We start from the raw sequence: 14,893 nt of genomic DNA, 5'->3' as shown, positions 1-14,893 counted from the left end.
TCAAACTAATTTTCACTTGTTTTAAACTAATTTTCACTTGTTTCAAACTAATTTTCACTTGTTTTAAACTAATTTTCACTTGTTTCGAACTAATTTTCACTTGTTTTGAACTAATTTTCACTTGTTTTAAACTAATTTTCACTTGTTTCAAACTAATTTTCACTTGTTTTAAACTAATTTTCACTTGTTTCAAACTAATTTTCAATTGAAATAAGTAGAAAAATCTGCCAGTGAAAGCAAGTTTTTTTGTGTGCTTGTAATAAGAAAGAAAAACTTGCTCCACTATCAGATTTTTCTACTTATTTCAAGTGAAAATCAGCTTGAAAGAAGTAAAAAGTGTCTAAGAACAAGCTGATTTTTAATGTGATGAGTCTGATTTTAAGTAGAATGAGATTTGTTTTGCCTAGAAATAAGACAAATATTCTTGGTAAGATTTTGAGTTTTTGCAGTGTGTGTGTGTATGTGTGTGTGTACCAGTGTGTGTGTATGTGTGTGTGTTCGGCCTTATGCCCAGTGGACCTGAGCCTCGGCCTTGGAGTGGCGTTTGGCCTCCTTGATGGAGAAGGCCTCCTGCTCCTCGCTGATCTCCTTCAGCCTCTTCTCCTCCAGGAACGACACCAGAGAGTCTCTCATGCCGACCACCTCGATCATCTGCTGCAGGATGCGCTCCTCCTCCGCCTCCTGCTCCGCCGTTTTGTCTGACACACACGCGCACACACACACACACACACACACACACACACACACACACACACACACACACACACACACACACACACACACACACACACACACACACACACACACACACACACACACACACACACACAAATAAGTATATTAATATAACTAATCCATCGATGCTCCTGAATCTGAATCTGAATCTGCAGCTCATTGTTGATCCGACCTTGTTTCATTTTCAGTCGTATCTTCAGTAAAACAGCTGCTGCTTTTAAATAAAATTCTCAAAAACACCCAATGCTTAAAGGGATAGTTCAACATTTTGGCAAATTGGCCCATTGCCATAATCCCCACGCTATGAGATAATAACACAACGTTACCACACAGAGTTGTTTTAGAGGGAAATACAGAGACTGTCGATGAAAAACTGTCCCTGAAGGCAACACGCATCAGTGGTTTTGCACAAATTTTCCTCCAACACAACCACAAATCCATAATACAAATCTACAATTAAAAATATCAATTGAAAATATCCAAAGATAAATAGATAAATGGTGTAAATGCTGTAAGAACTCAGGTTGTTGATAGTTAATGTTGCTCTGTAACAGTTACAGTTTTTTTCGATTGCTAACAAGCAGTGGTCGAAACCGAAGTCACATGTTCAAAACTCTTAACACAGCCAGCATTTCCATCAGGCATCTCAGCTAAACAGTTCATCTCTTCCCCAAAACGGTGCCTCACCAACAAAACACTTCATACATGTCTCAAAATAAGCTCATTCAACCACAACACTAGCACATAGTATCACTTTGGAAACAAACACTGTCACTCATAGCACGCTGTACTACAAAACACTAACAACAAAGAACATTAGCCTTCTTAAAATAAATTTGATCTTGGAAGTTTGAATGTTTTTCTTTTTTTTTCAAAATCAGTACATCAGTTTTACTGTATTATAAAATAAATACTGCAATATCTTTGCACTTTGAGTGTTCTAGATCAGTGGTTCTCAAACTTTTTACACCAAGTACCACCCCAGAAAATACTTGCCTCTCCAAGTACCACCAAGTCGGGGGGGGGGGGGGGGGGGGGGGGGGTGTATCCTAACATTAGAAAGCTGTCTTAAAGATCATATTCATATAGCCTATTCATATGTAAGAAATGACTAATATTTCACCCAAAAACCTGATCTTTCATCTTATACAAGTTACTTAATTTAAACTTAAACGGTATCAAACATTTAGGCTGGAAAAAAATATATTAGTTTCTGACCTAAAAAAAATGTTTTTGGGCTGTAAAACCTACACACTGACATAGCCATGTAAATTCACATGCAATGTCAGGGGCTGGGTAGGCTACACATGATATTGAGCACATTTACACACTGTTATCCCTTATTGGTGAAAGTGATGCTGTTACAACCATCCCCAGTCTTCCCTAATAATAATAATTAGCCTACTAATTACTAATTATAATGGCGGTATACAATGATACAAGCTGAGACACAGCTGTTGTTTCATTTTTCAGCTCATACACGTTTGTTTTCAGTCGGGTCCAAAAGCCACAGCACTGACAGAGCGTCATGTTTCCATGACGACTGACCGAAAAGATTAGCAGTGCCTCATGTTTATATGACCCCCGATCGTAAAAATAAAACTCTGAGAAGTAACACTAAACTTTAACATCAGAGGCACACGTACGCAGTACACAAGTACGCAGGTTATTTGAAGCGCTGCTCATTTCATTTTATAAACGGGCCGCTCTGGACTGTAGCCGAGCTGACGGAGCTACGGAGCTAACAGAGCTAGCGGAGCTACGGAGCTAACAGGTAAACAGATACACGTGTGGTCGGAGCGGTGCCTGGACTCGTTTGCTGATAATGATGTCGGCATTTTCGGCAGGTTATTGCTTGTATTTATACAGTCTCTATTCTATGGTATCATCACAACATCCTGCTAATGCATTTTTGGTCATTTTCGGCCGAAAATATGCGGTTGCCTGATTTTTTGGTGCATCTGAAATTTATTTTATTTTATTTATGTTTAATTCGGTGAGTCTTTTGCGTACCACCTAGAGGAGCCCAAGTACCACTAGTGGTACGCGTACCACAGTTTGAGAATCACTGTTCTAGATAATATATTGCAACAAGAATGAATCAGGAATGCGGCAATTTACACGTCAAAAAAAAGTATTTTCTCTGTGCCCTTGCATAGGTACTAAGGGACCTTACAAAAAATAAAAAGTTTACTGTAAACAGAAAAATTCAGAATCTCCAGAGGTAGGATAATGTAAGTAAAAACAACAACAACACAACACAACTCTGGTCCCCCCCCCCTTTTTTTTTTCTAATGAGGCCAAACACAGATCACCTGGATCGGTTTTGAGCTGGAAACTAACCTGTTTGGAGTTGCATAATATTGTTATTTATTTTATTCAATAAATTATTTTTGATTTCAAATGTTCCTGCAACAGAAATTCCCCACACCCCCCCATCCCCTCCCATCATTCTGTTTTGATTGTGTTTTTAACAGTTTTGAACAAAGTGTGTTAGCATTTGAAAAATGTGCTGTAAAAGTCTAGTGTTTTGCAGGTGGTGAATTAGTAACTGAGAAAAGAGTCTATGAATTTTGGTGACTGTTGTCACTGAATGCATTTTGTGTGAAAGTAATGAAAAGTGATTCACAGTTTGGTCCACATGGACTTGTGTTTTGCAGACTGTGTTAAGAGTTTTGAAAATGTGACTTCAGTTTAGACCACTGCTTGTTAGCAATTGAAAAAAACTGTAACAGCTGACTGAGTGAATCTGAAGCGGTTTTCTGTGTCAGTGTTTAGTTCACGGCTCGTTTCTGCCTCCCCCATGTGGCCAGAGTAATTATGAGTGGGTGCACGTTGGAATTAACAAATGAAATAAAACCCGACTGGAAGACGATGCTGTCTAACACCTGGCAGATAACAAAAACTATTTCACACCTGTCGGAGCAGCTGTTTTAACCTCTTTATGTGACTTTAATGTTTCCTTTTGGCCATAAAGAGACGGAAAATATGCAAAAATATATTTCAAAAGGAGGTATTTATTGAAAATGGGCAAAAATGGATTACATATGTCTCTACCGTCAGGCCGGACTTCAGGTAATCTCTGATTGGACTATCATTAATACTTTACTTTATTGACTTTTCCTCCTATATTTTGATAATTCTGGAAATGCTAAGCTTTACATCCTTCATCTTTAGAGGTGGAGGATTATATTGTAAATTTAAAAAAAGTCAACCAGCCCTTAAAGACAATTATATGAATGGACTCCCTATCCTTCCAACAGATATCCCATAATGCACCGCAACCGCCGTAGCAGCGAGTTCAAACAGAATATCTGATGTCGAGGATGGAGGAGTTATTGTCTCGTCCTTGAAATGAATAAAAAACCTCCACTCGGATGTGATTTCCATAAACAAACTCTGTTTCCTCTTCAGGGGGAAACAAACGGTGTTTGTGTTTCTGAAATCTGCTGCCGACTCGTTTTCACTTTTTCCGAGACAGTCTGGCTGCAGACCTGCACTGTGAGGCCACCTCCACTGTGGCGACCGAAGTTGATTCAAAGCTCGTATTTTTCGTTCCCCATGTAAATATTCTTTATTTCTTGGGGATTTATTTTATATATATAATGTAGGTAAATATAATTATTTGAATATATTTTTTTAAGGTAATAAACAGACTCTACTGCAATGATCCGCTCTTCAACAGCTTTAAATAAGTTTCACTACCACGTCCACGACTTCATTCACTAAATTACACAATGTCTCTGCTTATCTCAGGCTCAACATACTCTGAGTTTCCACTAATCTCGCTTTCTGAAAAGGACCCCTGATGTCAAGCTTATCCCACAGACATATCTAAATACGGTAATATTTATATCCCTAGACTAGAGTGCCTTTAGAGGCTAAAGTTAACCTAGTTAGCGTTAGCCACCATTAGCCTAACTACGATAACAACGCTAAAAACTACCCACAAGTCCAAAACTCGATTCTTTCAAATTAATATAACTTGACAGGGCTATATATATTTAAGCAATATATCACTCCAGGCCGTGGTTATGCTCATTATCAGGAATCAGTTATATATATTGTAGGACGTAACGTTCTAGTGAATAAAGACTGTTTCTGTTTCTTCGAAAAGTTGTCACTTGACTTTTACTCAACTCGTAGTCTCCACACTTCAGCGATAAATGCTTCCGGTTTATTCGCTTTTATTTTGAAAAGCTTCGAATCAACTTCTGTCCCCACGGTGCAGCTCTGCAGCCAGACCCCTCTCACTTTTTCTCTCTTTTTAAATCTAAAAGACACGACAACAACGAATAATGTCTCCATGTGTCCACACTCACCGTCCATCTCCATGAACTTCCTGAGCTCCAGCTCCAACATGCTCTGCTTGTCCTCCAGCTCCAGCTGCCGAGACCTGACGGGAAAAAACACAACAGAACAAACATTAAAAAAAACAAAAACAAACATCAGCTGAGCCAGATCACCACGGCAACACCAGGTCACTGCGAGGCGAGCGACCAGGAGCGACACGGTGGGAAACAAACGGCTCAGTGTGTGTGAGGAGGAAGTGTTGATGTTATGGCCGATCTGAACACTGTGTATGTTCCTCTATATACTGTATATAATTATATACACACACACAGCACAACACAGCTCTTGTACGTGTGTGTGTGTGTGTGTGTGTGTGTGTGTGTGTGTGTGTGGAGTTAAACATCAGAGCTTCAGACTCACGCCACCATGAGGTCTGACTCCTCCGACACCAGAGCGTTCTTCTCGTGGACGAGCTGGATCCAGTGCTCGATCATGTCGGGAGAACCGGAGCTGTCTGCAGGAGGAAGGAGAACAAGTGTGAATGTAAATATTTAAAAAGAAGGAAGAGGAAGAGAGAGGCTCGTATGGAAATAGTGAATAACGTATTATTATTATTATTGTTGAACATGTGACACGTCCTGAGCGTCTGAGGAGAAAAACCCAGCAGCTTCAGGCTGAAGTTCCTCTGTCGACGGCCCGGAGGCGCTTTCTGAGAAATTCAGCTGAATACGCAGAGTTCACAATGTAAACACCATGAACACACACACACACACTGGATCAAACCAACCCAACAATAAATCCACATGGACAATGGACTCTGGCTGTGGTCTTTTTAACTTCCCTTTAATCCTTTTAAACTTTTTAGGTTTTAGTATTTTAATTTATTTATTGTCTCTTTGTATTTATTATGCATATTGTGGAGTGTCCACCCAACTCAAGCTTCTCACAATGTATGTACATCTATGTGACAATAAACTTCTTGAATCTTGAATCTTTAACACAGTGTTTCTAGGACTTCAGTGATGTTGATAGGTTTTCAATGTAGTGAGTCCCCGGGACCCACAGGTGGTGATTTGGGTGGGTCCCTGGGAAATTCAATGGGTCCCCAATAGGGTTGTCATAATACCAGAATTTCTGTAAATTTCCACGATTCTCGATACTTATTCGATACCACAATTTAAAAAAAAAACTAGGGCCTAGGGATGCAAATTATCGATTAATTCATTAATCGATAGTTGATGGACCTCATCGATTCATTAACTATTTACTGATGAGCAGCTATTTTCCTGAGAACCTAAATTTAAAGCAGAAGTGAGTGATATATTTGTGTTAATATAAGTCTTAAATAGTTATATCTTCCGACAGCAATCACTTACATAGAGTGTTTGGACTGAAACACGGGTCTGTCAGTCACTCTGCTCTGCTCTGAGCCGAAGAGAAAACATTTATCGTATCCTACAGTTTTTATCCAATGAGGAGAGAGAACGGCATGCAGGGCTGTGTGTGCAGCCAAGGAACGCCGTGAATGTGGTGACGTAGCGACGAGGACTGTTATGGTGCGTTCAAGGAAACTCGTATTTTTCCGACCGTGAAGTGGTACCAGTTCGATCTGGTACGAGTTCACCGGTCAGAAGTTACGAGTGGCCGTTATAGTGACTTTCACCGGTAAAACAGGTCGGAAAAACACGAGTGGGTTGCCTGGAACGCTACAAAGTCGTAAGTTGTGACTTGAAGCTGTAATTTACGATTTCAAAAGCCTGCCTGGAACGCAGCATTAGCGAAAACGACCGGATCACTCACTTCTGCTTTAAGTTTAAGTTTAAGCTCAACATTCCTTATACAGGACTCTACACTAGTATTTGTTAGTATATTTTTAGAGCACAGCACAATGAAAAATGTTTAAGTAACACGTTATTTAACCTTTAAATAATGTTGAGGGTCAAATGTGATCCATTTTTACATTTAGGAACGGTAAAAACACCCTAAACATTTTTCCTCTAATTGAACTTGTTCTTGACCAACACAATATTTGATACAGATGAAATGGTCTTTCCTGCCACTACACTATGATGATTACTGTATTTACTGAAATCACAGCAGCAAACTGATTTGTTTAACTCAACCTGATGTAAACATTAATAAAACTCACACAGGCAGCTCCATGTTGTCCCTGTGTGATCAGGGATGTGATTGGCCAAGGACAAAAAAGCAGGAAATTATACGGACCCATAGCGCGACACGGCAACAGTGCAGCCATTACACACAATGACATAATTTTGACACTTTATATTAAAAGTATATACACAAACAGAAAACAATTAATTTAAAAAAACCCCTCAAAAACAGCATGTCAATCAATAGGTGCAGATATTATTACAGTGTGTGTGTTGTGAATATCACACACACTGTCTGAGAGCCAGAGGGACAAGAGAGAGAGAGCCAGTTATGGCAGGTGGAATTAGCACTTGATATTGAACTTATTTAAAAGGAAAACAAACATGCAGTAGGCTACTTGGCTCCATTTTAATATTTAATGATGGAAAAAAAGTTCTTGAACCATTGAGACCTTCCAGCCAGATGTGTGGTACATGTCTAATATATTTTGTAGCTGCTTAAGTAAATTAAAAAAAAAAGAAAGAAGCAGATTTAGTACTGACTGAGGTTCCTATCATTGTAATGGCAAGAATGGCTGGAGTGTATGAAACTTAAACTGAACTCAGAACTGGTGTAGTGGGGAGCTGTGGCTGCAGAGCCCCTTTACAGCAGGTAGCACACACACGCACGCACGCACGCACGCACACACGCACACACACACACACACACACACACACACACACACACACACCTGTTGCTGCGCTGTCTCTCTCTGTCCCTCGGCTCTCTGGACTGTTGTTTTGGGCTCTAAGCATGGACGGTCCAACCCGTCCGGACGCGCTGGTTCGAGCCGGGTTCGCGCCGAGAATATGACTCGGTGAGGCCGGGCTTTTTTTTTTTTTAACGGGTTCGGACTGAGAATTAATGCTCGTCGTAAATGTAAACACAGTAACGTCAGCGCGTCACGTGCAGCACCAAGCCGCTCCAACAAACACTACGGCGGCAAAAAAAAAAAAAAAAAAAGAGAGAGAGAGAGAGAAAACTACCGACTAGCGCCGCTACGTCTTCTTGTTACGTTGCTGCTCAATGGTCGGGGCAACATCAACACCTATGGCTGTGTGGGTTAAATGGTGGATAATGGCCGTCCGCCGGTCATTCCCATGATTTTAAACACGAGTTGTTGTTAACAATGTATCATTTTTCATGGGAAAATGAGGTGCGTCCCCGGGACGCATGGATAGTGAGTTTACTGCGTCCTTTCAGATTTTAATGCGTCAGAGACGCAGGACGCGTACCTAGCAACATCACTGCGGACTTGTTAAAGGTACAGTACATTGTGTAGGAATTTGTGGTTGTATATCGCAAGCAACTAGTGTTGTCACGATACCAACATTTTGGTACCGGTATCAGTACCAACATGTTTTTCGATACTTTTCGATACTTTTCGGTACTTTTCCACATAAAAAGAGAACACAAAAAATGTCATTATTGGCTTTATTTTAATAGAAAAATTTTGGACCATAAAACAGGAAATCAGTAAACAGTTACTGCTGCTGCAGGATTAACATTCCATCTATATTAATCTGAACTCTTCCTAAATTAAAAAATGTCTGTTTAAAAATGAACATCAACTTGTTTTCTTTGCATTATTTGAGGTCTGAAAACACTGCATCTTTTTTTGTTATTTTGACCAGTTGTAATTTTTGGGAGAAATTGTTATCAGTAGTTTATCGAATGAAACACAAATGTTCATGTTACTCAAACATACACCTATTGTTTCCCATATGTAGACCAAATTGATTCTGTTCCCCCCACCCCCAACAACGCAATATCGTTCCGTTAATTCATCTCTGCGTAGCGCTGCTTCGCCGTGCTCACTCACTCACAGAGAGAGAGAGAGAGAGAGAGAGCATGCAGCCAGTGGTGATCCGCGGTAAAAACAAAACTTATTAACGAGGCTGTGGCGGCGCACACACACAGACACACACAAACACAGGCACATGGACAGGTGGCGCTGTAACGGTAATGATAAAAAGCACCTTGCTTCGTTTGTGACTCGCTCTCTCGCGGCTCAAATTACAATGCGGCGACTTCACGCGGCGACGTCACCGCTGCTGGCGGCGCAGAATGAAAGTACCGGTCCCATCTAAGCGCAGTATGGTACCGTTTTAAATGCGTTAGTACCCCGGTACCAATCTAGTACCGGTATACCGTGCAACCCTACAAGCAACTCAATCGTATTTTTCATGCTGCATTCACGTGAAATCGGGCAGACGGACGACAGCCGCTGCACGTAACGGCATAAACAAGCCTCTATGTAAACAAGTGGTCCGTCAGCACGAGGCAAAACAATACACGTGACAATATGTTGTCATGGCGATGTGGTATTGTTTTACCAGCTTTCTCTGGACTTCTGTGACTAAAATGACATCTGGTTTGTTAGCGACGGCCGTCTGCCCGACTGCAGGTGAATGCAGCATCAGTGTAACGCTCCATTCCTCCTCACTGCGTTACCGCGGTGACTGAGCCGACAGCTCCGGTGTCTCCGCTGAGTTTCCGTGGTTTCCTACCGTCACGCTGCCACTGAATGTAAAAACATGGCGACACCACATGGCAGCAGCACCGAGCTTACCCGCTCCATGGAGATATGAATGATATGAACGGCTCATTCAGAGCTGAAAGGAACACTTCAGTTTGTTGATGGGGGGGATTACTGGTTAATGAAAAACGTAGCCTACTTTTGAACCAAATAATCAATTTTCCTGAAGAGATAACAGGAGAACTTACACATGTCCCTTTAAATTCAGTTTTTTTTAAATGGAAACACCCAGTGAAATAATTTCCAGAGCTCCACGGTTCTCTACTCTGATTGTTTCAACCCATGCAGTTAAAAGCAGTGTGAAATCCTTCTAAACTCATCTATATCATTAAAAACCCTCTAAAAGAAACCCAGATCCTTCATTATATCAGATATTAAAAACAAGGGATTTGTTGTTGTATTGATGATCTTTACCTTCTTCTCTCAGACTGCGCTCCAGCACCACGCCTTTGTCCTCCAGCTCTTTGAAGGTCACCTCGATCTCCTCCAGTCTCCTCTGGATCGACTTTAACCCACAGATAAAAACAAGAACGTGTCAGAAACACACTGAAAACAACACATTTTTATGAATTACAGTTAAAACGTTGACGTATTTATGATCTGCTGCAGCAGTTCACTGTATTTACATTCAATAATAACCACTTTGTATACATTAGTTTTCAGCGTCTGTATTAAAAATGTCTTTACGTGAATGAAGCAGCATCTAATTCAGATTTACATGTTTATACCGCTGCTCCTTCACATTAAAACAAACAGGCTTTTATTTTGAAGCAGCGACGCACGTATACTGTAAATTATTTCATGTTGGGATCATCAGAAGAAAAAAACACAGATAACTGATCGACTCATCGTTTGCTTGTTTGTTTTCTGAACTGATTTGATTTGATTTCTGACCAACTGGCTGCTGGAGGAGAGTTTAGGGGGCCTGAAGTACTGAAATCAAACCCGTTACCGTGGCAACCACCGGGGGCTGGCAGACCAACACAACACAGAGAGGAATCATAAGGATCAGAAACTTAAAATACAAAATACAAGAAACACTCAAGAGCGAGATTTAAAGGGATACACCAGTTTTCGTGTCTTGCCTCACTCACAAGTCCATGACCAGCAGATAGACACCATCCTTTCGACTGTGCGTGCAGTAACAAGGGAGATAGAGCCGTATCGCCGTAATTAGCTTAGCTCAAACACTGGAAGTGTATAGGTAGTGTTAGCCTGCCTCCACCTAAAGTCGCTAATTAGCTTAGCTCAAACACTGGAAGTGTATGGATAGTGTTAGCCTGCCTCCACCTAAAGTCGCTAATTAGCTTAGCTCAAACACTGGAAGTGTATGGGTAGTGTTAGCCTGCCTCCACCTAAAGTCATCAGAGAAACTCTTCAGCAGCTCTAAACGGAAACCGGTGGGCCGATCTTCGTCTCAGAGCTGACAAAACTCTCCGGTAAGGCATCTTGGGACGGGACGAGATCGGTCAAAACGGAGGGTTCAAGCAAAGACGCTTTATTTTGGTTCAAGCTAGCTACATCGAGGGTAGGTTAGCTTCCTGTTTCAAAGTAAAAGCACAAATTCTATCGTCATGGTTTTCTGTATGTAAAGGGCAACGGGTGTTTTAAGTAACCATTAGTGCGTTGGTCACAACGGCTAGCTTGAGTAGCGCCAAATTCGTCCGAACAAAACTGTAAACAGCTGGTATTTAGACAAATTAACGACACACTGCTGATCTAAACGGCTACTTTCTCACCTAAACATGTTTGAAATGTGGATAAAGTGATATATTTACAGAGTTTAGAGCTAAAATGAAATCAGCTTCTGACTGCTGGTTTCAGCTCGGGTAGGAAGCAGGCTAACACTACGCATACACTTCCAGTGTTTGAGCTAAGCTAATTAGCAACTTTAGGTGGAGGCAGGCTAACACTACCTATACACTTCCAGTGTTTGACCTAAGCTAATTAGCGACTTTAGGTGGAGGCAGGCTAACACTACCTATACACTTCCAGTGTTTGACCTAAGCTAATTAGCGACTTTAGGTGGAGGCAGGCTAACACTACCCAGTGTTTGAGCTAAGCTAATTACGGGCGATACGGCTCTATCTCCATGGTTACTGCACGCACAGTTGAAAGGATGGTGTCTATCTGCTGGTCATGGACTCGGGAGTGAGGCAAGACACGAAGAAAAAAAAAACTCAAATCTGTTCTCATCTATATAAAATCCAATAAAATCTATTATTTATAATCAATAACCGATCGGCTGTGGTTCCGACCTGTGCGTTGCGTAGCCGCTGCAGCTCGCTCATCTTGGCTCGCCGCTCCAGCGTCCTCATCTTCATCAGCTCCAGCTTCTCGGCCTCGACGGGATCGGCCGGCGTCGTCTGAAACTACAGCAGCGGGTTCGTCAGCAACCGCTACGATGACGTCACCGTGACGACGCCATCGCAGCTCCGAGTCCTCACCTTCTCATCGTAAAGGTCGATGTCGTCTCGTCCAAACATCATCTCGTCATCGTCTTCATCATCGTCGCCGTCGTCGTCGTCGTCGTCTCCGTCGGCGCCCTCCTCCGAGGCGCTGTGCACGTGTCTGAAGGTCGTTTCTGTGGATCAGAGAAAAACAGCAAACTCAAACTTTCTCTTTTCCCCTCAAAGTGTGACTTTTTTTCTCGGAATACGACTTTTTTTCTCCTAAAATTAGCCTATGACTTTTTTCATGAAATGTGACTTTTTCCTTGTAAAATTATGACTTTCTTCTCATAATATGACTTTCTCGTAAAATTGACTTTATTCTCGTAAAATTGACTTTGTTCTCGTAAAATTGGGACATTATTCTCGTAAAATTAGCCTATGACTTTTTTCATGAAATATGACATTTTTCTTGTAAAATTATTACTTTCTTCTCATGACTTTTTCTTGTAAAATTATGACTTTATTCTCATAAAACTTGCCTATGACTTTTTATCTTGAAATATTCCTTTTTTCTTGTAAAATTATGACTTTATTCTCATAAAACTTGCCTATGACTTTTTTTTTCTTGAAATATAACTTTTTTCCTTGTAAAATTCTGACAATCTTTTCATAATATGGCTTTTTTCTCGTAAAAATTTGACTTTTTTCTTGTAATATTGACTTTTTCTCATATGACTTTTCTCTTGGAATATGACTTTTCTTTTGAAATTAGCCTATGACTTTTTTCATGAAGTATTATGACTTTTTCTTGTAAAATTATGACTTTCTTCTCACAATGACTTTTTTTGTAATATGACTTTTTCTCGTAAAAGTGATATTATTCTCGCAAAATTTGCCTATGACTTTTTTCATAAAATATTATGACTTTCTTCTCGTAATATGACTTTTTTCTTGTGAAATTGTTAATTTTTTCTTGTAATATGACTTTTTCTCGTAAAATTATGACTTTATTGTCATTGTTTATTAGCCTATGACTTTTTTCTTGAAATATGATTTTTTCCTTGTAAAATTATGACTTTATTTTCATAATGACTTTTTTCTCGTGAAATTGTGACTTTATTCTCATAAAATTTGCCTATGACTTTTTTCTTGTAAAATTATGACTTTCTTTTCATATGACTTTTTTTCTCGTGAAATTGTGACTTTTTTCTTGTGAAATATGACTTTCTTCTCATAATTACTTTTTTCTCATAATATGACTTTTTCACGTAAAATTGATTTATTCTTGTAAAATTGACTTTATTCTCGTAAAATTATTACATTCTTCTCATAATAACTTTTTTCCTGTAATATGACTTTTTCTCGTAAAATTGACATTATTTTCATAAAATTAGCCTATGACTTTTTTCTTGAAATATTACTTTTTTCTTGTAAAATTATGACTTTCTTCTCATAAAAGGACTTATTTCTCATGAAATTGTGACTTTTTTCTTGTAATATGATTTTTTTCTCGTGAAATTATGACTTTATTCTCGTAAAATTAGTGTATGACTTTTCTCGTAATATCAAGACTTTATTCTCTTAATATTATAACCCTCAAAGTGTTTTTTTTCTCTCTCTCTCTCTCTCTCTCCCTCACCGACTCTCCCCGGCTGGTTTACGAGGACGCTGAGCCGCTGAGCGTCCCTGCTGATCCTCGGCGACGACAGGTTCCAGGGGGAGAACTTGGAGCGCACGCGGGTCGTCTGTCCGCTCGGCAGCTCCTTCCTCTTGAAGCAGCGCCGGTTCCTCCGCTCCCGCACGTGACTGGCCGTGCTGCCGCTCCAGTAGCCCTCCTCCTCCTGCCCCTCCCCTTCCTCCCCTTCCTCCTCCCCCTCCCCCTCCCCGTCCGGCTTGGGGGGGCTCGGGCCTCCTCCTCCTCCCGTCACCGGGGCCGTTGCCGAGGACGAGGAGCAGGACGAGGACCCGCCGGGCGTCTCCGAGTCCGAGTCGGCGCTGAAGCTCTGCAGGTTGACCAGCTGGCTCTTCTCCTCCGCCGACAGCTGCAGCTTCTTCAGAGACTGTTTGGGACGCGAATCCGCTGCCGCCATCGCAGCCGCCGTTGCCTTGGAGACGTCGTCGCTCAGAGAGACAAAGTCCTCCAGGGTCGGGGGGTTGATGATGAGGACGGAGCGAGGCTTTGCGATGGGAGGGGACGGGTGAGGGCTGCTGGGCGTGGTCTGTCGAGAGAGGCGGGGCTTCGGGACGGGAGGAGGACGAGCTTCCTCCGACTCCTCCGACTGCTTCTCGGATGGAGCTTCTGGTTCTGGTTCTGATTCTGGTTCTGGTTCTGGTTCTGGTGCTGGTTGTGGTTCTGGTTGATCCTCTCTGACTTCTTTGAGCGAGTGCTGGTCCTGTTTGTCAGGACTGAATGAGTCCGTATGAGGAGGAGACGAAGGAGCGCAGTCCAACGTGTGCTCGTACTCCTCGTCCGATGGAGACAGCGTGAACTCGTCGCTCGAGTGCCCGTTCTCCTCTTTGTGGATTTCTTTGCTGCCCTGGAAAAATGAAAAAAAAAGCACTTAAAATGATATTATACACATTGAGAATATTTTTTTCATAGACTTCGAGAATGGTCATAGTTTTACGAGAAAAGTCATAATATTACAAGAATAAAGTCATAATTGTGATGACTTTTTCTCGTAATACAACTTTTTTTCTTGTGAAATTAGCCTATGACTTTATTCATGAAATATGACAGTTTTCTTGTAAAATTATGACTTTCTTCTCATTATGACTT

The 14,893-nt window shown here is 41.1% G+C and overlaps 1 protein-coding gene across 1 annotated transcript in view; it reads right to left on the bottom strand.

Annotated features, from left to right (window-relative positions):
* Positions 1-445: 445 nt before the first annotated feature.
* mical1 (microtubule associated monooxygenase, calponin and LIM domain containing 1) overlaps positions 446-14,893 on the bottom strand; it is a 55,544-nt gene continuing 41,096 nt past the window's right edge. Inside the window, exons 19-25 of the mRNA XM_083975271.1 lie at positions 13,754-14,651; positions 12,169-12,305; positions 11,980-12,093; positions 10,136-10,226; positions 5,449-5,542; positions 5,058-5,131; positions 446-698 (exon numbers count right to left, since the gene is read on the bottom strand). Of these exons, the coding sequence (XP_083831397.1) occupies positions 505-698; positions 5,058-5,131; positions 5,449-5,542; positions 10,136-10,226; positions 11,980-12,093; positions 12,169-12,305; positions 13,754-14,651 (1,602 nt within the window). The 3' untranslated portion in view covers positions 446-504. The remainder of the gene's footprint in view (positions 699-5,057; positions 5,132-5,448; positions 5,543-10,135; positions 10,227-11,979; positions 12,094-12,168; positions 12,306-13,753; positions 14,652-14,893) is intronic.

The sequence above is a fragment of the Trachurus trachurus genome (assembly GCF_905171665.1).
Source record: "Trachurus trachurus genome assembly, chromosome: 7".
Classification (NCBI taxonomy): Eukaryota; Metazoa; Chordata; class Actinopteri; order Carangiformes; family Carangidae; genus Trachurus; species Trachurus trachurus.
This window is presented reverse-complemented; position numbering and strand designations above follow the sequence as displayed.